At 48.3% G+C, this 25,095-nt stretch overlaps 1 protein-coding gene across 1 annotated transcript; it reads left to right on the top strand.

Moving 5' to 3' along the window:
• AMFR (autocrine motility factor receptor) lies at window positions 1-25,095 on the top strand. Its single transcript, XM_066348382.1, has 14 exons — window positions 1-586; window positions 8,212-8,304; window positions 10,186-10,350; window positions 11,832-11,984; window positions 12,435-12,475; window positions 12,640-12,772; window positions 14,200-14,333; window positions 15,105-15,215; window positions 15,766-15,956; window positions 17,693-17,796; window positions 19,720-19,854; window positions 22,045-22,128; window positions 22,545-22,729; window positions 23,502-25,095. Exons 1-14 carry the CDS (start codon window positions 320-322, stop codon window positions 23,647-23,649), a joined length of 1,944 nt encoding a protein of 647 aa, XP_066204479.1. The 5' UTR covers window positions 1-319; the 3' UTR covers window positions 23,650-25,095.

The following is a 25,095-nucleotide window of genomic DNA, read 5'->3' as shown; positions in this document are numbered from 1 at the left end:
GGGCGCTGGCGGCCGGAGCCCGCGGCCTTCCCAGGCCAGGCGGCGGCGCGACCGCGGGGGGCGGGGGACCGAGGCCGCGCCCCCGCGCCCGTCCCGCCCGCACCCTGCTGGCGGCGGCGACCCGCCCCGAGCCCGCCGAGGCTCTTCCGCGCCGGCAGGGGCAGCAGCGGGAGCGGCGCGAGCGGCCAGGAGCGGCCCGGCTCGGCCCGGCGCGGCGGCGGCGGCGACGCCAGAGCCCGTGGGCGCCGTGGGCGAGGCCGCGGCGGGGGCCCGGCCGCAGCGCGGGGAGGCCTGGGGGCTGGAGGCCGCCGCTGCCGCCATGCCGCTGCTCTTCCTCGAGCGCTTCCCGTGGCCCAGCCTCCGCACCTACACGGGCCTCAGCGGCCTGGCGCTGCTCGGCACCATCGTCAGCGCCTACCGCGCTCTCAGCCAGCCCGAGGCCGAGGCCGAGGCCGGGGTCGGCGAGCCGGAGCCGATAACGGCGCCCGTGCCGCCGGACCCGGCCGCGCTCGCCCGGCCGATGGCCGGCGGCCCCGGGGCCCGCGACGTGGCCCAGTACCTGCTGTCGGACAGCCTGTTCGTGTGGGTGAGCGAGGCTGCCCGGGCGGGCGGGGGCCGGGGGCCGCCGGGGCGCCCATTATCTGCGGGGGGCGTGGCTGGGCCGGGGGTCCCCTCCCCCCGGGCCCCGAGCGGGGGTGGGGGCGGGGGGCGGGGTCGGGAGCGCGCGGCCGCGGGAGACCGGGAGGCGTCGGGGGCGGGGGTCTGGGGAGGAGATCGGGGTGGGGGTCGTGGGAAGGGGCGCCCTGAAGGCCGGGCTGGAGGCCGGGGTCGGGGCGTGGGGGACACGGGGCACGGGAGCCGATGGGGGGTTAGGTTTAGGGGCGAGTAAAAGGTGGGGTCCCCGAGGAGGAGACCGGAAGGCCCCGGAGTGCAGCGGTCCCCACGGGGGAGTGGGCTGGGCGAGCCGGTCACCAACCAGCTCTTTCATTACATCGTGGAGGGAAGTCGGGAGGCTTTTCCGAGCGGCTCAGCCCCGGGCTGTGGCCTAGCGGGTTTCAGAGGAGGGGCCTGGGCCAGACCGGCTTGAGGCGTGGAGTGTGGGGACCTGGGGACATCGGGGTGTGTTTGGACATCCCTGTTAGGAGAGAGGCCGTCTCCCACAACTTTTGTTGTTGTTGCTACCACTTAGTCTGTGTGATTGGGCTCTGTGGGTCACACAAACCAACAGACCGTGCTTCCGTTCCTGTTGCTTTTACCTGGTGATTCACGACCTTTTCCTTTGATGTCAGAAGACAGCAAAAACATGGCGAGTCAAGAGGGCTCGTCATTTTAACTCAGAATTTCTCCTTTTGGTGATGCGCTTTAAAGCGCGGTTTCCATTGTGTCTGCCGGTGCGAGATTAAGCACCATTTAGAAGGCATCAGTACTGCTTTCGCTTAGTGGAACAGATCATTTCAGGCTGGGCGGATCAACAGTTATTTTGTGAAGAGCTTTGCTTCCACCTTGGCCTTGAATACCTTTTTATATAAATCCCACAGTGATCAGAAAACCTGCTCCAGGATTATAAATCTGTCACTTGGGTTTACCGTGGCGCCTTGGGTCTTGTCTCCGTTGGCAAGTTCCCATATGGGGTTGAGGGTAGGCTGTAAGTGACTTGAGATGAATATTCCAAGTCTATAGATGATTTGCAACTCATTGGTTATAATTAGTCCCACTGCACTTCATCAGGAAGCAGAGGGATTTGTGAACTCCGTGAGCTCTGAATTAAGTCTCCTGGTTCTTCTGTGAAGAGATTAGCAGAAGGGGAGGGGGGTGAAGTTCCATTCTTCCCCTTCTTTGTAAAGCTGGACCATATAGCACTTTCAAATCAAGAGAGAACTCCGCTCACATCTCTTAATTTCAAACCTATTTTTGCATTTGAGTTAGCAGATAAGCAACTTAAACTGATGTGAAGAGTGCTTTTGCCAAATGGTAAGATTGTAGTTTTCGATAATTTTTTAAGTATAGGATATAACTAATCCTTTGAGAAGGAACCACTATAGTATTTATATTACAACTACTATTGTTTAATGGTTTTTTTCCCTAGGAGGTTTTTTTTAATTTTACACAAAACCCATGTTTAAATTTCAAGGTTAATACACTTCTTCATAAAGAAAAGAAACAAAAAAACACAGAACCTGTTGATTTTTTTTGTACTCCCCATAGAAAGTATTACTTTTAAGAAAAATTTTCTTTCCTTCCTACGTTTTCAATAGCGGTATTGCCTAATGCAATTTGATTATTTCTTTCTATCTGTTGGTCTTACTATTTTTTTCCCCATTGTTTCTCTGTGGTTTTCATACTTCCATCTTGGCCTGCCCTGGTGTCTCAGACCCTCCGTGTGTGTGCACTGTTACAGTTTCTCTTGAGTAGGGGTCACAATCTCCAACACTCCCTCTGTGGAAGGACAGACAGCACTATCCTATGACTAGATGGTGGGGCCTTTGTCAGAGTGGATCCTTTCTGCGCCCTGCCCAAAAGACATTGGGATTCCATTTTTAAAAACCAAGTAAGACAAAACAAACGGATCTTTCTGCCCATTTGCAAATCTTGCTAGCTATTGTTTGATAATTGGAGTCTCTAAAATGTGTTTTTATAGATTCATGTAGGTCTGATGGCCATCTCAGGAGGATTTTGACTAATAAACTGAATTTAAAACCCTTCGAAGATGCTATTTGGGGCACTCTATCATAGGTGTGAACATTTGCACCCTACCCTCAAAAGCAATCTATATACATACAAATAAGGCAAATGGATAAGTGATAATAGACATATAAAGAACATATGGTGGAGTTTAGAGGAAAAAGAAACTGATGTCTAGGGAAGGCTGCCGGGAAGGTGGGATTTGAGCCCAGCTGGGAAGATGGGTGGGATCTCAGCACGCAGCATAGGGCGTTCCGGGAGAGAAAACAGCCTCAGCTGGTGTGTGGACAGTGCCTATGCAGAGCAGTGCATCAGCTGGGCTGTTCAATTCAAACTCTGTTGGATACTCCATTTCAGAGTGAGGCTGGGAAGGTGGAGAAGAGACTCGGGAGGTGGGGGAGGTGACCCTGCTGTGGGAGAGAAGGGAAGAGGTAGCCACCCCTCTGAAGGTGTATTTCTCAAAGTGTAGACCTCTGGCGACTTGGTTCATTTTCACTTGGGGTACTTGTAAAATGTAGCTCTACCTCAGGGGTCAGTTTCAGGGAGAAGGATGGAGCCTTGGGGTCTCAGGCACACTAATGGTGGAGAAGTTGACTAGGGGGAGGACGGGGTATGGGGCTAATGTCAGTTTATATAGACCTAACGTGCTGTGCTAAGGAGAAAGGGCATTATTTTGTGGGCCATAGGGTTCAGGTGGGAGTGGAGGGAAGGAGGGATTGTCATGATGAGATGAGTTTTTCAGGGGACTATGGCAGCAATGGAGAAGGTGGATTTATGTAGAGGGGGAAGAGGCCAGGTGATGTGGTGACCTAAGACCTCCTCCCTCCAAGGAGGTCACTCCAGGTGGCCCTCTGGCATGAGCACTGAGAATAGGCTGGACAGGAGACACCAGGGTTCTTACACGAACAAATACTCAGGTTTGACATGATCCCTTGTTTCCTCATGTCTTCCTAGAACTTTTATTTGAAAGTTTCATTGCTGGCTGACCTGTGGTGGCTCAGTGGATAAAGACGTTGATCTGGAATACTGACGTCGCCGGTTCAAAACCTTAGGCTTGCCTGGTCAAGGCACATATGGGAGTTAATGCTTCCTGCTCCTCCCCCCCTTGATCTCTCTCTCTCTCTCTCTCTCTCTCAAACGAATAAATAAAGTCTGAAAATAAAATAAAAAAGTTTCGTTGATGATTAGGTTTTACTTGTCATTCATTTTTAAGCTTCTTTGACGTTTTTCACATATCCCTTCCATTAAAACACCTCTTGAGTCATTCCATCATTGTTCTGAATTAATCAGGTGGTTGATTTTTTCCATCGCTTTACTCTTGCTCATCACTGCTTTCTCCTTTCTGTTGTCTTCCTTTTGTTTGGACTTGCCTCTGTTGTGAAAGGTCAGGGGAAAATGGAGAAACAGAAATCTGAAACGAGGGTTAAGGTTCTGAATTATGTGCAAATCAAATAATTTAAATAGAAGTTTCAAGGTGAAATAATCACAAGAAACAAAAACGGATAAAAGTGAACTGACCATTTAGAGCAGAGGTTGGCAACCGGGGATGGCCTGTTAGGCCCAGCCTGTTTTTGTACAGTCTAATACCTAGTAAGGGTTTCGCCATTTTTTTTTTTTTTTTTTTGTATTTTTCTGAAGTTGGAAATGGGGAGGCAGTCAGATAGACTCCCACATGCGCCCGACCGGGATCCACCTGGCACGCCCACCAGGGGTTGATGCTCTGCCCATCTGGGGCGTCGCTGTGTTGCAACCAGAGCCATTCTAGCACCTGAGGCAGAGGCCACAGAGCCATCCTCAGTGCCCAGGCCAACTTTGCTCCAATGGGGCCTTGGCTGCGGAAGGGGAAGAGAGAGATAGAGAGAAAGGAGAGAGGGAGGGGTGGAGAAGCAGATGGGCGCTTCTCCTGTGTGCCCTGGTTGGGAATCTAACCCGGGACTCCTGCACACCAGGCTGATGCTCTACCACTGAGCCAACCGGCCAGGGCCGGATTTCTCCATTTTTAAAGGAAGATATGTGACAGAGAGTGTGTGGCCCCAAATACTTTCTAACTGATAACCTATTAGAGGAAAAGTTGCTGACTGATGTCAAGAGCCCATCTTCACCTCTGAAAGTGATTTACTAGGTTTGAGTCTTTATGAGTTGACTGTTCCAAAGAAAATTTGAGAAAAATGTTAGCTCCATAAATATTGGGGAAGCTCAAAAAAAAGACTAAATTCATAAATAATAGGATATACATCTTACTAAACAACAAAAATGTAGAAAGAATCTTCAGGGTGAGGGGGAAAGAGACTGTCTGCTCACTTGCTAGCTTTGTGGCCATAATCTCATTCCTTTCCCTAGTGCTGTGAAAAGAGGAATCGAATGTTAAAAAGGGAGAGTATGCCTCTTTGCGTTTTATCCTTGTCACTGGGGGCCTGCAGATAGGTGATAGATTCCAGTTGTCCTGAAAGGGAGGAGACAGACCAGTGTGGAAGTTAGCGCTGGTGTCAGAGGAGAGCCCGAGAAATACCCATGCTCATCATGTCCTTGAGGCCGTTCCTTGTAGTTGGACCGGGTTTCCCCACAAGCTCATAAATAATGCCCCTTGGGGGCCAGCATTCTACAAGATGAAGAGTACCTCCAGGGTTGCCCAGTGAGCAGGGAGGCCTAGGCACTGCTATCACCCTTTTCTCTTCTCCTCGCAGGCCAAACTAGCTTGTAATTTAGTTTCTGTTTTCTTAGAACAGTAGAACCGTTTTGGGAGGGAAATTTTCTTAAGGGGCCTTGGAGGAAAGGCCAGTCTGGCCAACTGAGTGGGGTTCCATGGGTGTGATCTGACCTGTTATGTTACAGGCTGTGCAGAGTCCTATTTTTACCTGTGTGACGCAGTCTTAGGGCGATTTTCTTAATTACCATGACTGAGGTTTGCATTGAGTGGTTGAGAAGCACAGTGGAAGTGAGCCTTGCTTTATGGCCTTAACAGTTAGGGTTCTAAGCCACCAGTTGGAACGTTGTGAATGGGGCTGTTCCACGGGGAGTCCTAAGTTAGGGATATAGGATGTTTTGAATAATTAATTTGGGATTTTTTTCCTGGTTATTTGAGGAATTTAATTACCAGAACAATTTCATTTTTCAGCAGAACTATTTTTGTTTCAGTTCTTTAAAAATATGTCACACCCTTCCTTGCCCTGTCAGGTGGGCAGAATAGAACTAAACATAATTTAATATTTTTCTAATGAATCAGGGCCGTTCTAAAGGGTGGATGGACAGGAGGCACCAGGGTTCTTACACTAACAAATACTCAGGTTTGACATGATCCCTTGTTTCCTCATGTCTTCCTAGGACTTTTATTTGAAAGTTTCATTGCCGCCTGACCTGTGGTGGCTCAGTGGGTAAAGACGTTGATCTGGAACGCTGACGTCGCCGGTTCGAAACCTGAGGCTTGCCTGGTCAAGGCACATATGGGAAATACTAGGGAACCCAAAGAGATCTTGGGGAGCTTGCTTCCTTATATCACTATCTCCTGGCTCCTCTTTCTTCTCCTCCCCCTTTTAAAGAAACAAACAAAAGACATTATGAGCTCATTTTAAAGGGAGAGGGGAGTGACCTGGGAACAGGAATGTGGCCACCTCATGTGAACTTAGTGAACCGGAGATCAGAGCGGCCTGTAGATAGAGTGGCTGTCCATTTTCATTGGCTCTGATCAGCCATCTGTACTGTTGCTGTGAAGGCCCTTTTGGCCTTTTTGGGTCATGCAATATTTTAAAAACCATTTGGGCATCAGTAATGTGTTGGGCGCACTACCCTCGTGGGCGGGCAGCCCACTCTTTCGCTGTGGAAGCACTGGATTTTGTAGGTGTAAGGAGAGCCCTCTCTTGATTTTTTTTTTTTTTTTTTTTTTTTGAGAGACGGAGGGAGGAAAGGAGAGAGAGAATCATCAACTCGTTTCACTTATTTGTTCCGTTGAGTTGTGCACTCATTGATTGCTTCTCGTATATGCCCTGACCTGGGATCGAACCAGCGACCTCTGGTGCACGGGTCGGTGCTTTATCCACTGATGCACCCGGCCAGGGCCCCATGTCTTGATTGTATTATTGAGGAAGGCCTTAGTTTTGCCTTGCCTCCTGGTTGCCTTCTGGTCCTCAGCCCCTCCGGCCAGTTTTCTTCTTCGTTCCTCTGGTTTCTCCCCTCTGCTGCCCCAGAACCTTTACTTGAAGGCCAAGACCAAGCATGGAGTACGTTTTGGTGGGCAGGTTGTCCCATTACAGTGCATTTTAAAATATTCATGTCTGTTTTGGTTCTTAGTTCTTCATGTTCTTGGACTCTTTGGCGACAGTCCACCCTTTTCTCCTCACCTCCTGTTTGTTTGACGGGGCAGAGCAGGGTATTTGGGTGCTGGGTCTGACTGTGCATAATGACTTTCTTTTCTACAAAACTTCTCTTTGAGGCTCTCAGAATCTTTTTTTTTTCTTTTTCTTTTTTTAGCAAAAAACAGGGCCAGCGAGAGAGAGAGGGACAGACAGGGACAGACAGACAGGAAAGGTGAAAGATGAAAAGCATCAACTGGTAGTTGCAGCACCTCAGTTGTTCATTGATTGCTTCTCATATGTGCCTTGACGGGGATAGGGGGTGGTGGCTCCAGCTTAGTCAGTGACCTCTTGCTCAAGCCAGCGACCTTGGGTTCAAGCCAGAGGCCTTGAGATTCAAGCCAGTGATGATGGGTTCATGTCTATGATCCCGCACTTAAGCCAGCAACCTTGGGCTTTTGAACCTGGGTCCTCAGCATCCCAGGTCAACACTCTGTCCACTGCACCACTGCCTAGTCAGGCTATCAGAGTCGTGTGTGTGTGTGTGTGTGTGTGTGTGTGTGTGTGTGTGGCACAGACAGAGTCAGAGGGAGGGACAGATAGACAGGAAGGGAGAGATGAAAAATATCAATTCTTTGTTGTGACACCTTAGTTGTTCATTGATTGCTTTCTCATATGTGCCTTGACCAGGGGGCTACAGCAGAGTGAGTGAGCCCTTGCTTGAGTCAGCGACCTTGGGTCCAAGCTGGTGAGCCTTGCTCAAACCAGATGAGCCTGCGCTCAAGCTGGTGACCTTGGGTCTCGAAGCTGGTTCCTCCGTGTCCCACACCAGCGCTCTATCCACTGCGCCGCTGCCTGGTCAGGCTATCAGAATCTTAATGTAGGAAATAATGTACCTAGGACATATCTACAGTTTATAAGGTCCAAACAGTTGTGCACGTACAGTACAAAGTTTTCACACAGTTTGGTTAAGAGGAAAGGGGAGCGTGGCCTGCCGGCTGGTGCGTACTGAGACAGGCCTGTGAATTTACTGAAGCAGGGGACAGGCCCTTCTCCCTGCTCCTTGTCCCTGCCCACCCCGCCGTATAAAAGCGTCCTCCTGCAAATATCACTGACCTCGTACTGGGAGAGGACGGGGAGGCTCCGTTAGTGGAAATGATGGCCAAGTTCCTAATGTCACATTTTAGAGCTGCATTTGTTTCCAGCAGGAGGAAACCACCTTTTCTCTCTGGTGTGTGTACAGGTTCTGGTCAATACTGCTTGCTGTGTTCTGATGCTGACGGCTAAGCTGATCCAGTGTATGGTGTTCGGCCCCCTTCGAGTGAGCGAGAGACAGGTGAGTCCAGGCAGTAGGACGGATTCTGGCCACCACAGTGTTATCTTTTCACTTTATAGTTGATACAATTTCAAATTTCTGGAAAAGTTGCATGAATACTGTGAATAATCATTAACATTTTGTCTCATTTGCTTTAACATTTGCCTGTTATTGATATGTACTTATTTTTTCTGATCTTAAAGGAAGTTGTGGACATCATAGTCCTTTACCTCTAAATACTTGATATGTATTTCCTAAGATCAAGGACTTTTTCTTGCATAACTGTAGCACAGTGGTCAAAACGAGGAGATTCAGCATTGATAAAATATTTTGCGTAATCCACAGTCCATATTCAGTGTAGCCAAGTTGTCCCAATATTATTCTTTATAACTATTTCTCCCATGACTTTTATGAATGTAATTTTAAGAAGCATAGATTTTAGTTTTAATAATAATAAATATCAGTCTTTAAAATAGGGATGCTACTGAGAGATTTTAATTTTCCCCTTTGGAAAAGTAAATTAGGATTGTTCTAACAAGCAGAAAATTAAGTGATTTATTATTATTTTTTGGGTGAGATAGTCTGACTGAACATTATTCTTAGAACGCATATGTGAGCAGGACAAGCTCTCAACAAAGAATTAGGCCACAAGATACTGCACAGATGGGCAGTTCCCCGAGATTTTAGTGGCTAGAGTATAGAATGGTGTGTTTTAAAATAAGAATTTAGAACTGGCCTTTAAAATAACATGTACAACAAAACCCTATTTTACTTGCTCTGATCTCAGTGCTAAGTCACAGGAACGTCCTCTTTTGAGAGTATAACAGGTTTCACACTCAGTTACCCTTTACAGCCCGGACCCCCTGTGGTCAGAGCCGCCAGTCCTCCCGGACGGCTGAGATGAAGTGACTGGGTGGTTGAGCACTTCCAGGCTTGCTTTCCCAGAGGCTCTTCATTAGTATCATCACTTTCTCCAAAGTATCAGCTCCAGAAGTCTCCCCATGGGATCAGTAGAAGGTAGACCTTTTTCATAGGATACAGAAGCTTCTTTTGATGTTTCTTTCTTCTTCAAGAAAAACTTCTGACTCGAGGGCCAGAAATCGGTCAGGCCAGGCAAGCCATCTGATTGCTGATGGATTGAGCCTGCTCCAGCGGGCCCTAGATGCTGCTTTCTGTGTCTAATATGTTAAGTATCAGTTTGAAATTTACAGAAGTCAGCCTTGGAGTATTCCAGAGATTTTTTACAAGACCCAGAGGGAATCACAATGGGCACATTTATTACTCAGCATCACGTTCAGGTGTTTCAGTGTAGAGAATATTTTCCTTGCTGTTCTGTTTTTATTTCTAATTAAAGGTCTTATTTATTGATTTTATGGGGGGGGGGGGGGTTGAGAAGTATCTACTCATAGTTGCTTCACTTTAGTTGTTCAATGATAGCTTGCCGATTTGCCTTGACCAGGCAAGCCCAGGGTTTCGAACCGGCAACCGCAGCATTCCAGGTCGACACTTTATCCAGTGCACCACCACAGGTCAGGGCTTCCTGCTGTTCTGTGATGACTTTTTAACTACTGTCATCCAGTAGCATTCTTGTGTTGGAAGTGTAAGTGTGTGTATAATTTAATTCATAAGATACTAGACTAGTATTACTCCCCTTTTGATGGCTAAAATTTTGTAAGTGATTTAGGATTATAATCCAAAGTCCGCAAATTACTTTCTGGGTGTTTCACCTCTATTCTTCAGAGGGCTTATTTTTTTGCTTTGCCTTGTATTTTCTTGTGGACAAACGCTACAGCTGAGCAGAGAATATTTTCTCTATAGAAGTCAGCTTATGTTATGCTAATCTCTCCTAAATAGGTTAAGTGTGATGATGATCCTAACTTTTGTAAACATTTTTCTTTTTAGCACCTCAAAGACAAGTTTTGGAATTTTATTTTCTACAAGTTCATTTTCATATTCGGTGTGCTGAATGTCCAGACAGTGGGAGAGGTGGTCATGTGGTGTCTCTGGTTTGCTGGGCTTGTATTTCTGCACCTGATGGTTCAGCTCTGCAAGGACCGATTTGAATATGTGAGTCTTTAGCTCAAAGTTCTTGGCTTACTTTGTCACACGTCTGCCAGGTGTGTATTCTGTAATGTGAATGAGCTTGTCGCAGTAGCTCTGAGGAAGCCTCCGGGATCAGGGGCCCACTGCCTGTTTCTGGAGGGGTTCTTTGCAACAACCAAGGAATGCAGAATCCATGTCCCCCGGGGGTGGGGGTTTCCTCCCCTACCCAGTGACATTACAGCCCACGTGGGGGGTCAGTGCACCTACACAAACTGTTTTGATCACAGCACAAGGAAACCTTAATATATAAACAATAAAGGCTTTACTTTTTCTTCTAGTCTCCTTCCATTGTTTTCCCCTCTTATTCTGGTTCTTGGAGCTCTTCTTTCTGATTAGTTTACACTGTTTCCACCCCTGGGCAAGGACTGAATGAGCTCTCCGGTTTCCGTGGTCCCAGGAGAAGTGAATTGTTTTCCGTCTGGGCACAAGATGTGCCTCTTGGCGTCAGGTCAGAGCTGTGCAGGTGAATGCTCGCTCCTGAGTGCTCCCGAGGTCCTGGAACCCGGTTAAGCCTCCAGTCGTGCCCTTCGGTTAAACCCACTCCCGGGCCTTGTTTGCCCCTTCTTTCCCTGGTCATGATGGACCAGTGGCTCTGCACCTCTCTCTGAGCTCACTGGAGTCTCACGGTCTTTATAGCTCTTTGACAGCCCAACCCCCATTCAAGGTGAGGAACAGGAGCTTCTAACCTCCCTAACTGGTTTGCTATCTACACCTTCCTGCTCAGGAGCTACCGCTCCAGGCCTTCTTTTCCAAGCTGTTCACTCCCCTTGCATGCTGTTAAACAGAGCATTATAATGTATACTGCTCACAAAAATTAGGGGATATTTCAAAATGAATATGAAGCAATAAAAATGAAGTATTTGATTTTTTTTAAATTAAACAAGAACGTCAGAAAAGCAAACAAGTCAAAGAAAGTTGTTTGACTATGCAAATGAGATGCAAAACCAACTTGTATTTCATTGGTGAAAATGCACTAGACAAAAGGCTGAAAGTACTGGGGTATCTGCACGTTCCCTGATCCCCTAATTTTTGTGAGCAGTGTAGTAGCACACCTGCACCTGGGTTACACTTCAGTTGTCTGAGCCCTCACAGCCTAGGAGTGTCTTCCCAGTGGATTTTGGGGAGGAGGGCTAGAGCAAGATCAAGGAAGACTAGTATGCGGTGCTGTCCTGGGTCCTGTTGTGTGTTAGAGGAGACTTCATACCTCTTGAAAATTGCTTCTAGAGGCTTATAGTCCCACTGGTAGGAGGACCCTTGAGAATTGAGATGAAAATGTAATGTACATTGTTATATGCTGTGGATGGAATGATCAAGACCTCTGTATATTAGCTCATACTCATGTAGGCCACACAGCAAGCACACATCCCCAAGCACAGCCACCCAGATTAACTCTGAGTTTCTCAGTGAAGAAGAATGAGCTTCCTCTCCTGTTTTGTGTGTTTCAGCTCTCCTTTTCTCCCACCACGCCGATGAGCAGCCACGGCCGGGTGCTGTCCCTGCTGATGGCTATGCTGCTGTCCTGCTGCGGCCTGGCCGTCGTCTGCTGCGTCACGGGCTACATCCACGGCATGCACACGCTGGCTTTCATGGCTGTGGAGGTACATGCAGACGGAGGCTTTTGCTCTGATCACATTTCTGGAGATTTTTAAGGAAGCTAGAGTATTGACTTGACTTAATATCCTGTGAAGTGGTTATCATAATACATTTTCGTTAGCATTCATCATCTCATATTGATGCCAAAAAAACGTTTTTACCTTGTGGTGAGAACTTTTAAGATCTCTTCTCTTTGTAACTTTCAAACATAGCATGCAGCAGTGCCAGTCACCATGTTGTATATTACACCCCAGGCCTTATGTATCTCATAACTGGCAGTGGGTACCTTTTGACCACCTTCATCCAATCCCCCCACCTGACCCCCCTTGAACAACCTGCTTTTAAATTGAATTGAGAAATGTTTGACTTGTACCATTTTGTAAAAGTAAGTTTGGCCTGAGGGATCCTGAGTTTTACTAAAAAGAAAAAATAAATCTTTTTTTTTTTTTTTACAGTCTCTTCTTGTTACAGTCAGAACTGCTCATGTGATTTTACGGTGAGTTGAAATTTGGGAGGAAGGTGATTGAGGTCTGTTCATACAGTTGATTTTAAGTTATAACATGTATAAAATATATAAAAATGTGACTATTCTATATCATATTTAAACCAAATTCAGTTGTAACAAAAGCCATTCAGACGATTTTTCTGTATTCATTGCAGATACATAATCCACCTTTGGGACCTTAGTCACGAAGGGACTTGGGAAGGAAAGGGAACGTATGTCTATTACACAGATTTTGTCATGGAGCTCACTCTCTTGTCCCTGGACCTAATGCATCACATTCACATGTTGGTAAGTGTCCTCAGCAGAGCCGAGCTGCTCAGCATCAGGCCCCTGGGACCCTCACAAATGAAATGTTGGTGAATGGACCACTGTGAGACCATAAAATCGAGCGCAGCTGTGCCCCCCTCCTTTCGGCACTGGGTAAAAGCAGTGTCGGAGCCTCTTAGGCGGGCGCCCCGCTCGGGAGGAGCCGCTGGATCTCTGGGAGGCTCAGTTCGCTCTGCTCACCAGGTCAGTAGGTCACGCTCAGCAGAAAGCTAAGGGGGTTTCTCTCCCCACAGGTTTTGTGGCTTCTAGTATCTGGCAGCTGTTTTTAGGTGGTGATGGGAATTCTTGCAGAATGTGCTGCTTCATGGATTCATAAATTTTCCATCTTTGTAATTAAAAACAACATCTTTATACCTGATTCCTCCCATTTCATTATTTACCTTTTCTTTGGTGTGCAGGAAATCACAGTGTTGAACACCACCTTTGTTGGCCAGCCCTTCAGTGAGCTAGTGATGGTGGCAATCAACATGTGGGGGCATTCTATTTAAATTATAAGCCTGTCAAAGTAGTGTTTAAAAATTACTGGGTTAGACACAGCACATTTATAAATAACGTTGAAAGTAACTTTGAAAACATACTTAAAAAACCAGGTATAGTTTTTGTTTAAAAAAAAAAAAAAGAGCCCTCCATCCCCAACAAATGCCCAGAGATCACTGTGAACATTTTGTTGTATTCACTGCTTCTTTCTATATTCCATATATACATTCAAAAATTAAGATGTTTTGGACATATAGTATAGGCTTTTTATCTAATGTATTATGAATATTTTCCTATGCTAGTAAGAGTTCTAAAACATTTTAATACAATCAAGATACAAATTCCATCATATAGATATATGTTGATTTAATTAACCAAACCCAATACGGTAATGGGGTATTTAGATTATATTTAGTTTTTTACATACTTTTTTAAAATCACATGTTGGTTTTTGTTAAGGTAGTTTTAGCCCGCTCTTTTCACTTAAATATTTTTTTCCTATATAATTTTTCTTTAAAAATATAAAATATAATATTAATATGTAATGTTTTAAGTATAATTAATAACTATTATATTACATATATGGGTTTACAGCCTAATTATTCCCCTATTGACCATTTTGTTTATTTCCCATTTTTTTTTATAATTCTGTGGATTTACATATATCTGCACGAAGCTGTTACATCTCTGGTTGGTTCCCCAGGACTGACGGCCGGTGATGGAAGGACTAGGCCGAGATGTGCGTTCAGGGCGGGAGGCGCGCGTGCGCATTGGCGTTCTGGGGGATGGCTCCCATCACCTTCACCTTCACCTTCACCTACGTTAAGCTTCTGTTGCACTCCTCGCTGTCATCCCTAGCAAGTTCACCTTCATTTTCATCGTGTATTTTATTCTCTTTCCCTCTTGTTCAGTTATTTGGCAACATCTGGCTCTCCATGGCCAGCCTGGTCATCTTCATGCAGCTGCGTTACCTGTTTCATGAGGTGCAGCGCCGGATCCGCCGGCACAAGAACTATCTGCATGTGGTTGGGAACATGGAAGCCAGGTGAGGAAGCCCGAGCTGACTCACTTTAGATCTTTAGTGAAACAGGCCCCAGCTGGTGCGAGACGTTGCTTTTGTAGACGGGAGACAGTGGTGAAGAGTGGAGGCTCTGGGGCCGGCCGCCTGGCTGTGACTGTGGGCAGTTCCCTTACTCCCCGGCTGCCTCATCTCCAGGGCTGAGAGCGGAACCTTCCCGGGACTGGTGGGGGGCCCAGTGGGCAGTGCACGTAATAAATGGAGAGTGTCCCAGTATGCAGTATGTGCTCAGTAAATATTAGGTCCTTATTACCATGTCATTTTTATCATCATCATTGTTATATGGAAACCTCCGTGCGCATCTGCCCTCTTTAAGAAAATGGGTCTCATTCTTTACACATGCATGTTTGTACATACACATTCTCACACACTCACACACAACCTCATTGAAGGAGGCACTCACTTGCCAACCTGAGGCTAAACCAAGCCTTAAAATATGAGATAGAATGGGTAAGCCTTTTGTCCCCAAGGGGCAGTTTGGCTCTCTGGGGGTCTTAACTCCTCTGATTTGCCCAGAAATGTTCCCTCAAGTCGACACTAACAAGAGCCATTGTTAAGACAAAGTTTGTTTCTCTATAAATTTCTTACTTGCTCTTTGATAGGCCATGACGAGAAAGCAGGTATAATGTTTTTGATGTTGGCAGTTTTGTACCGAATTGCTCTGTGCCTGCGCGGTTAGAAAGGTGACGTCGATGCTTGTGGAATTGAGCCGTGCTGGGTGCCTTGTGTTGTTCGCAGGTTCGCAGTTGCCACTCCGGAGGAGCTGGCTGTCAATAACGATGACTGCGCCATCTGCTGGGACTCCATGCAGGCTGCGAGGAAGCTGCCCTGTGGGCATCTTTTCCACAAGTAGGAGCTCCGGGACGGGCCGCATGGGGCTGGGTTTCTGTCCAGGGCAGGCGGGGGCTTTTTGCATCTGGGCTCAAGACGAATCCTAGCAGAGCAGCAGGGACATTACTTCAGATTGGCTGTGGTGCTCCTCAGGAGTTTGAAGAGAAAGCCAGGGTTATAACAGTGTTAACGGGCAGCGGAAATAGTGTGGGAGAACAGATCATTGGAGGAGAGGAGCATTCAGCCACGTGGCATTTCAGGTGGTCAAGTAGAGCGGGGAAGGAAGGTGGTGAGCCACGTGATGGAGTCGTATTGAAGGAGGGTCATGACCAGGAGCTTGGTAGATGACCACATATGTTAACGGCTTATTGTTCACAGCTGAACATACCACAAGTATATTAGAGTGAAGTGGGGCAAAGAGCTAATGTCAACAGATGTTTCTCAACATTTAAATGTGACCTAGTGGCAAATAGAAAGTAAAATTACAACACATTGGATACATTCGGAGTACTTCTGGTGAATTCTCACAAAATATGCTAAGGGTATTTTATTTTGCACTTTTTGGTAGCTCCTGTCTTCGTTCCTGGTTAGAACAAGACACCTCCTGCCCGACGTGCAGAATGTCTCTGAACATCGCCGACAATAATCGAGTCCGGGCGGACCACCAAGGAGAGAACCTGGATGAGAATCTGGTTCCTGTTGCAGCCGCTGAAGGCAGGCCTCGCTTGAACCAGCACAATCACTTCTTCCACTTCGATGGTTAGTTGGTTCAAGCCTCTGGAAACCATACGCAAGGGTTGATGCCGTCTTAATTTATAACCTGCCCTGAACAGGCCAGTCAGTTTCTATGGAAAATGTTCAGAAGGTATTGAGAGCACCGAGGGGTTATTGTGTACCAGCGTTCTGCCAGATTCTGCATGACCGTGGGCGGCGTGGGGCAGGGAGGAGGAGGAGGTAGGAAAGCAAATCCGCCCTGCCTGCAGGGGCACACTTGGTCAGCTTCATGGTTCACTGTTGCTAATAATTTATTGCACTGGTGTTGTCCTTAAGCACACAGTGCTGGTCACTGAGTAGCCTTTCCAGTGAGTGTCAGAGCAGAACCAGAGCTGAGACCCTGTTTCTTTGTCCATAAAATGTGAACATCCTGCCTCCCAGTGGTGGTGAAAGGAATTGGAATAAAAACCACACTTGAAATTCTAAGGCCATCGGTGCCTCACAGGGGTGGTTGATCACCCTTCTGTAGTTCATACCATCAGCCATTAAATTGATCAACTTCAATACCAGTAGCTTTGATGAGTTTCTGTTTCTTATTGTGAAACTCTCTGGCATTCTGTTAGGAAGAGTGCTATTCAGCTGTCTGATTTGAGTTTGCAAAGGTAGAGCATGGTGGGAGTGAGATCCCTGACAGAGGGAATGGTGGGGCAGTAGGGCCAGGTGTCAGGAGGAGGAGAGGAGGGCTGCTCAGCTGGCCGGGCTGGGGTGCTGAGGGGCTTAGACGGGGCTGCTCTGGTGGCTACCAATGAAGAAGGCCTCTACCAGGTAAGACTTCTGAACTATACTAGCTGATCTTGGACATGGGTCCTGGTTATATAAGCTGTTATTATATGAATTATTACTAAAAACTTGGTCAAAATAGAAAAGCTCAATTTTATTTTTCCTTAGTAGGTACATGAGGTAAGTATCCAGTGTTTTAATGGGCACATTTGTTTGGCCGAGACCTGTGAGATGGCTGTTGGGCTTGTTTTTGTATTTCATGCTTCAGTGCTTCTTATGAAGGAAAGAAAAGTTACCTTAAATGTGTGGTTTGATATTGAGTAGTTTTACAGGCAGTAACTGCTGGCATTATATCCCAGGGTCCCTTTTTCTTAGGGAAATAGCAGAAGCAACAGACTTCTGGGTGCCATTGGTCCACAGGCTCGGTCATAGAACTCTTGGAAACGAATTTTGAATCGGACTACCAGGTCTTTAAATCAAATTACCAAGGAGAAAATACTGATGAAAATAACTGTGGAAATAATATCTCTAAATGAGTAGTGTTTGTGTACAGTGTGAAGGAGGAGCAAACACTCACCCCTGTTGCAGCTTTAGAGCTGTGAACGCCTCCTAATATTCTAGGCCACCTGCCCAGAGCCCTGGAAAGCAGGGAAGCCTAGTGGTGAAGTATTCTAGAAGTGTCTGCCTTCAAATCCTGGCCACTGTAAACAAATTGTGTGATCTCGGGCAAGTTACCTAGCTTCCGAGTGACTTGTGGACCAAAACCCTAGGGAGCTAGCCTCAAATCTCTAAGAAGAGTAAAATGGAGATAATACTACATAGTTGGTACCATGTAGGGTTTTAGGGAGGATTAAACGAGTCATCCATGTGAAACGGCTCACAGAAAAGGCCTGGCATAAAGTGCGCCCTTGGTGAGCACCGGCTGTCCCCGTGGGTGGCCAGCGCTAGGCTAGCTGACACGAGAGAGTGGTCTCAGACTTGCGCTGGTCTCTCTGTTTCAGGGTCCCGGATTGCAAGTTGGCTGCCGAGTTTTTCAGTCGAAGTGATGCACACCACCAACATTCTAGGCATCACGCAGGCCAGCAACTCCCAGCTGAACGCCATGGTAAGGGCCGCCCGCTGCTGTGAGATGGTGAATGGCGGGAGGGGACGGAGCTGGGACACGTGTGCAGTGGGAGTGACCGTGTTGGGCTGCACTTTGCTCTGACAGAACGGCAGGAACTTCAGGGGCATCTTAGTTCTTCACTGGGATCACTCAGATTTCTGTGTTTTGAATTTTAAGACTGGTTTGGAAACCAGCTTGCTTTCTTTTTCTGTGGCAGATAATCTAAGCTTTTCTGGGCACCAAGTTCACTGTTGTGATCTAGGCCAGCGATTTTCAACTGTGGTGCTACCAGAAAATTTGAAATATGCAGTAGCTGACTGTTTAGTCAGGGCGCTGACCTCTTCTCCCTTAGATTAAAAAAAAAAACAACAGCCGTCCGGTGTGAGGGCATCTTATTGATCACATTGCATAATAAGGTTGCTCTGATTACTTAATTCTTGGTACCAGAAATCCTATATACAAGCATAGGCACCTGATTTTTTTTAAAAATAACTGGAACAAAAAGGGTAGGTAATTACTATTATTTTTATTATTCTTTTTTATAAATCAATCACAATTACACCTTTTTTTTGTAAGATTGGCAAAAAGTATATTTTTTGAGCCACAGAGTTAACATTAGTTAATGTGTGCCATGAAATGAACAAGGTTGAAAATCACTGATCTAGGCCAGTGTTGGACTCTTGATTTTATTCAGAAATAGTGGGGGAATTAGTTGACTGGAATGAATGACCTTTTATTAAAAATTGCACTAGGCCTACTGGTTTTGATCCCCTTCTTTTCCTTTCTCAAAACAGATCAATATGTACTACACATACACACCTGTGTGTCTGTGTATCTTGATATACTGAGGCACGCTGTTGGCATAAGAATGGTGTTCATATACTTCAAGATTCTTCATATTTTTCTAAGCTTTGTCATGTGGTGTATATTTTTATTTCACAGTGTTGGAGAAACATGTTTGACCATCGTTGTCATTTAGTGTTCGGGCCCTGGCTGGTTGACTCAGTGGTAGAGAGTTGGCCCAGCATGTGGACGTCCTGGGTTCGATTCCTGGTCAGGGCACACAGCAGAAGCGACCATCTGCTTCTCCACCCCTTCCTCTCCGCTTCTCTCTCTCTCTTTCTCTCTCACTCTCTCTCTTCCCCTCCCACAGCCATGGCTCAATTGGAACAAGTTGGCCCTGGGCACTGAGGATGGCTTCATGTCCTCGCCTCAGGCACTAAAATAGCTCTGTTGCCAAAAGGAGCTACAGTCCCAGATGGGCAGAGCATTGCCCAGTAGGGGGCTTGCTGGGTGGATCCCGGTTGGGGCGCATGCAGGAGTCTGTCTCTCTGCCTCCCCACTATTCACTTAAGGAGAAAAAAAGAAATTTAGTGTTCATTGTAATAATGAATACAGGATTGTTAGCCTGCCAGCTACCTTAGTCCTGCTTGGGCAGGGGCTCTGGCTGCCATGGGTAAGCCCGGCCAGTACTTCAGAAAGTCATTGGTCATTTGCCCATTTATCCCTTAACGTTAATGTGTTTATTCAACATGTGTACGACAGCCCGCCCCTGCGACAGGCAGTACACTGTGTAGCCGGTGCTCGGCGCCTGCCACGTGGACCAGGCTGTGTGGCCCTCCGAGGGCAGTGAGCAGTGACCTGGCGTGGGGGTGGGGGAGGTGCTCAGAGGAGGCATTCTGGGACTTCTCTCTGAGGAGGTCTTTATTTTGAAATTGATATTGTCTCAAGTTACCTGTTTGTCATCCTGGGAAAGTATAAAGGGAGTGTAGCTGGAGGGGGATCTGCACAACCGAAGTGGCTGCTTGCCTTTGTTCTCCCGGCAGGGTGCCGAGGTCCGTGCCCAGAGCCCCCGCCCACCGTGGCCTCACTGAGGACTGCGGACAGTGACCTTCCATGGTCTCTGTGTTTGTATTCCTACAGGCGCATCAGATTCAAGAGATGTTTCCCCAGGTCCCGTACCCCCTCGTGCTGCAGGACCTCCAGCTGACGCGCTCAGTAGAAATAACCACAGACAACATTCTAGAAGGCCGGATTCAGGTACCTTTCCCCACGCAGGTGAGCTGGGCTTTCAAGCATGACAAGTGGGTTCTGTCATCGCAAAGATTTAATACTCTAGACTTTGTTAGTTACTTTGACAACTAGATCTTATAATATATCAGTGGTCCCCAACCCCCGGGCCGCAGACCGGTGCCGGTCTGTGGGCCATTTAGTACCGGTCTGCAGAGAAAGAATAAATAACTTACATTATTTTTGTTTTATTTATATTTAAGACTGAATGATATTTTATTTTTTAAAAATAACCAGATTCCCTCTGTTACATCCGTCTAAGACTCACTCTTGACGCTTGTCTCGGACACATGATACATTTATTTGTCCCACCCTAAAGGCCGGTCCGTGAAAATATTTTCTGACATTAACCAGGTCCATTGCCCAAAAAAGGTTGGGGACCACTGTTATATATGACTTGTTTCTGTAATTTCCCCAGCTTTCCAAATTATGGCTGAGAACGGACGCACCAAAGAGGCTCGGGTTGAGACAAGAACAGATTTGAGAGGGGTCATTTTTTTTTTTTTTTTTTACAGAGACAGAGAGAGTGGGATAGACAGGAACAGACAGACAGGAACAGAGAGAGATGAGAAGCATCAATCATCAGTTTTTTTGTTGTGACAGCTTAGTTCATTGATTGCTTTCTCATATGTGCCTTGACCACGGGCCTTCAGCAGACCAAGTAACCCCTTGCTTGAGCCAGCGACCTTGGGTCCAAGCTGGTGAGCTTTTGCTCAAACCAGATGAGCCCGCGCTCAAGCTGGCAACCTCGGGGTCTCGAACCTGGGCCTTCCGCATCCCAGTCCGACGCTTTATCCACTGCACCATCGCCTGGTCAGGTGGGAGGAGGGGGGTCATTTTTGTGTGTGTGTGCAGATATACACGGCAAACCATCCTGCTCTCACCAGTCTGGGAGGTTTTCGCTCAGTTCCTTGTGGACAGGACTGGCAGCCGTGTTCTGTAAAGGGCAGGAAGAAATATTTTAGGCTTTGTGAGCCTTGCAGCCTCTTGGTAACTACTCACCACTGCCGTCGGCGAAACCCGAGCTGTAGAAGTAGGCAGCGGGGCGAACCTGGTCCATGGGCTGTAGTGTGCCGATCTGTTTCCAGAAGACAGGGCCATGTGTCCCTGGCCAGCTTTGCGCGTTGGCGTGGTTTCCCATTAGGTACAACAGCCATGTGAGGCTTGTGTTCTTGACTTGTCTAAAAGGGTCAGGTTTCCTGGCCCATCCTGTATAACCCCTTTGATGCATACAGGAAGTGTTAACGTTTTAAAGGCAAGCTTTCAAGGAGAACCAGGGAATCATCTACCAAGAAATTATTCAACTTCAGTGTATGAAAACATGGACATCTATTAATCAAGTCCTAACTGAGAATCTCTGAAAAGGGAGTGAGCCCGTTCTTTGGTGTCCGCGGCTGGGATATTAGCTGAGGCGCACCTGTCCTTACCTGTCTGACCTGCCGTTGGCTCTGGAGGTCCCAGCAGCAGGCCCTGAGACAGGTGTCCACACGCCAGTAGTTCATTTGAGAAGCGTTCCAGGAAACACAGGCAGCTGATGGCCGTGAGACGAAGGGCAGGCAGCCACTAAAGGGTTTGCCGTCGAGCGGGTTCTGGTCAGAGCTAACGAGAGCTGACCCCACTGGGGGCTCTGGGACCCAGTTTTGAACGCATTGTGCCTCCCGAGAGCTGAGGAGCTGGGTGTTGATACACCAGCTCCCGTAACTCACTGGCTGGGGGCTGCTTCTAGGGGCAGAGGTTCTGGTGCAGACAGAGCAAGTCCTGGGGGGGGGAACAGACCAGCAGTGCTGCGTGCAGGGCTGTGGGAGGGCCTCACGGCTGCAGCGCTGGCCAGGGTCTCACATTGGCTGAGATGAGGACAGTAGCACCTGGTTCACAAGACATGAGGAAGAGGAAGGAGATGACCAGGTCGGGGCTTTCCCACAGAGTGTGCCGTCGGTGTCACCTGCTGTCACTTGTTATTGTGCAGTTATGTTATGGGAAGGGAAACGGAATGTGGAGCTAGTGGTAACTCTCGGGCCCCTTTGTCTGTAATCCTAGCAGCATTTGTATTTCTTTGGTGCTGGGGTCTCGCTGAGGCTCAGACTGGCAGGACCGTCACTCCCTCCGCACCCAGGTATCCCTGTGCCTGCTCCTTAGCGCGGAGCAGCTCTGTACTGACTGTAGCACTGTCTCCTCCAGCGGTCAGACGGCATTAGACCTGCACTGAACAGTCCTGTGGAAAGGCCGAGCGGTGACCCGGAGGAGGGAGAAGCTTCCGCTCAGGTAAGACCCGCAGCCAGAGTGCTCCTCGTCCCTCCTCCCCGCTCTCTCCTCTGGCTGTGAAATCAGCCTTAGACTTTACCCTTTTTCTCTGCTTCACTATTTTCAGAGTCAGGTGAGGGTATAAAATTTGTGTGAGGAGCATGATGAGACTTGTTTAAATTTTAGAAGAGTGTAGTCTTGAGATGCTTGTGTAGTCGCTCACCTGTCCCACTGACACCGGACGTCCAGTGTGAGCCAGGCCCTGCCCTGCTGGGGAGCAAGCCCCGTGGGGCCCCGCCCTCCACGAGCCACCTGTGCCGTCAGCACCCGCACCTCCCTTTGGGTCCAGAGGGACATTCTCTGGGGCACTCTGGCCAGGCGGAGGTCTGCTGGGAGGGCGGCCTTGCTCACACGGCCCCTTGCTTCCTCGGGCGCAGACTGAGCGCGTGCCGCTGGACCTGAGCCCTCAGCTGGAGGAGGCGCTGGACTTGAGCGAGGTGGAGGTGGAGCCCAGTGAGGGGGAAGACTTCGAGGCGCGCGGGAGCCGCTTCTCCAAGTCCGCGGACGAGAGACAGCGCATGCTCGTCCAGCGCAAGGACGACCTCCTGCAGCAGGCTCGCAAGTGAGTGGCTCTCCAGCCCTGGCTGGGCCGCCACAGGTCAGAAGCCAGTGGCCTGAAGTCCCTTGTCATGTCAGGCCCACAATCATGTCTTTTTAAACAGATGCCAACATTGAAAAACCATCCCATGTCACCTAAAAGTTCACATTTTCAACCTCTTGGAAAACAAGAGGATCTGGTAATCCTGGTCTCAACTGGTAACTTCCGCAGCTGCCGCTGTCTTCTGTGGACATAAACCATCAGCCACACGTACAGGGACAGCCCTCCGGCCAGCGGTTCTGAGCGCTCTATTTGAATTCTTCTGGCTCTGCCAGTTGTGAGGGGGCTCTGTAACTAGATCCACTCGGCAGACTTAAAGCGGAAGTGCCGAGACAGAGCCGGCCGCCGGCCTTGGGTGCGGACTGTGCTCGGAGCCGCCTGTCACCACGTGGGTCAGTGCAGCTGGGCCTGGCGTGCCATGGGCATGCTGGGGCTTCTATTTAAACTCCTGGGACAGGGTCAGCACTGTGTTCGTGTGGGCAGGTTTGGTGCCCAGCATAGACCTTCTGAGCATGGGCACTCGTGCTGTGTGTGTATGTGGGGAGGAGACAGGCAGAGGACAGGGACAGCTGACCTGCCTCTTGACGAGCTCCCTCCCTGGGGCAGATGTGTCTTTTCATGGGACGGCCCGAGTGACAGCTTCTTGCAGTACCGGGAGAACGAGGGGGGCAGGCGTCTCCTTGTGGAGTCCAGAGCTTCCCTCGTCTCACGTGCAGACCCTCTGTTTTTGTTCAAGGCGTTTCTTGAACCGGAGTTCTGAAGATGACTCAGCCTCAGAGAGCAGCCTGGCCTCAGAAGGCACGACCTCTGACCCCATGACCCTGCGCCGAAGGATGCTGGCTGCGGCCGCAGAAAGGAGACTTCAGAAGCAGCAGACTTCCTAGCGCCCCCTGGCTTCCCTGCCACGTCCTGCGAGCGGCGCGCCCTCCTGCCGGGAGCTGCCCTCATCCCGCCCGCAGTTGCTGAGCTGAGCGGGCCGACTGCATCGCCACTGTATAAAGCATGTGGTCTTAATAGTGTTTGGACAGCTGACAAATTTAATCCTTTTTTGTAATACTTTCTATGTGACCTTTCTTTTCCCTTTAGGAGCACTGCACATTTTAACTCTAGGCATGATCTCTTCTGGCATTGACTGGACTTCCGAGGGCTGGGGGCGATCAGGAGGGAGTGGGCGGCCAGAGACCCTGTGGCCAGCAGCTCTGATGACCGCTTTATGCCTAAGTCGCAGCAGATGCTGGCATCTTGGCTCCAGAGGCGGCGCAAAGTGTGGGGTGGTGGCAGGATTCGCGGGGAGCTGAGACGCACCGCAGGAGCCTGACTCCCAAGTTCTGGACAGGGTCTCGGTCAGGTTCTGCTCTCAGTCAGAAACATCAGAATGTTCCAAGCTGGACCTTTGGGCTCCTGGGTCCCTGGGCTGGCTGGGCATCCTGGAAAAACAACCCTTGGTTTGATAGCTGGAGGAGCCCAGGGCTGTGGAGTGTGAGCAGATGGTTCGTTCTGTCCCAGGACATCCTGACTTCCTGTCTGAGCCCCAATCAAAGCTGGCTTTGTTTCTGTTTATGCTGGTGCTCCTGTGTCTCTCAAGCTGCCCCTGGTGGCTGTCCTCTCCTCTCAGCATTTCACGGCCCCTGGACATAGGGGAGGTCAGCACTGAAGGGGTTGACAGTGGGCTTTGTGTGTGGTTTGAGTTCCTTGGTCAGGTGAATTAGGCAATGCCAGAGGCCGCGGATTTGGTCCTTGGAGAAAAATGTAGGCCTTACAAGGGGGGAGGACATCCCAGAGGGCTTCCCGGAAGAAGGAAGCGGCAGCCTGTGTGTCTTCTCTGCAGCCCTTCATTTTCCTGACTTTGTTCCTGTTGGCGTAATTAAACGTGGAGCGGTAAAACGTCGGACCCACCTGCCTGGGAGCAGACCCAGGCCCTGCCCCTTTTCAAATTCTTCACGCATTTAACTTTAAGGATTTGAAACTCGCAATGATAGGTTACCTAGTTCAGTTTTATGTCCTATTGGATTCAGATTTTTTTTTAATGTTTGAAAGCATAGTTTTATGGTAGTCCTTTGGGAGAGAATCCAGTATTATCTAAAATTATTGGCAAAGTGAAATGTATTTTAGACTGAAAGTTTTTAGGATGTTGAAAAGTAATTGCAAAAAGAGTGATGAGTCAATGTTTAGGCCAAGATAATTTATTTCGATAAATCTTTCAAAAGCCTTACCTTTGAAATGCTGTTAGTAAATTTCTGTGATTTTTTAAAAATGTGTTTTGTTTTGCTGAGAGCATAGCTATTTGTTTTTATTGTAAAATAATAATAATAATAAAAAGCAAACTCTTA

The sequence above is a fragment of the Saccopteryx leptura genome, chromosome 9 (assembly GCF_036850995.1).
Source record: "Saccopteryx leptura isolate mSacLep1 chromosome 9, mSacLep1_pri_phased_curated, whole genome shotgun sequence".
Taxonomy (NCBI): domain Eukaryota; kingdom Metazoa; phylum Chordata; class Mammalia; order Chiroptera; family Emballonuridae; genus Saccopteryx; species Saccopteryx leptura.
Note: the sequence above shows the minus strand (reverse complement) of the source record. Positions and strands in the feature narration are given on the sequence as shown.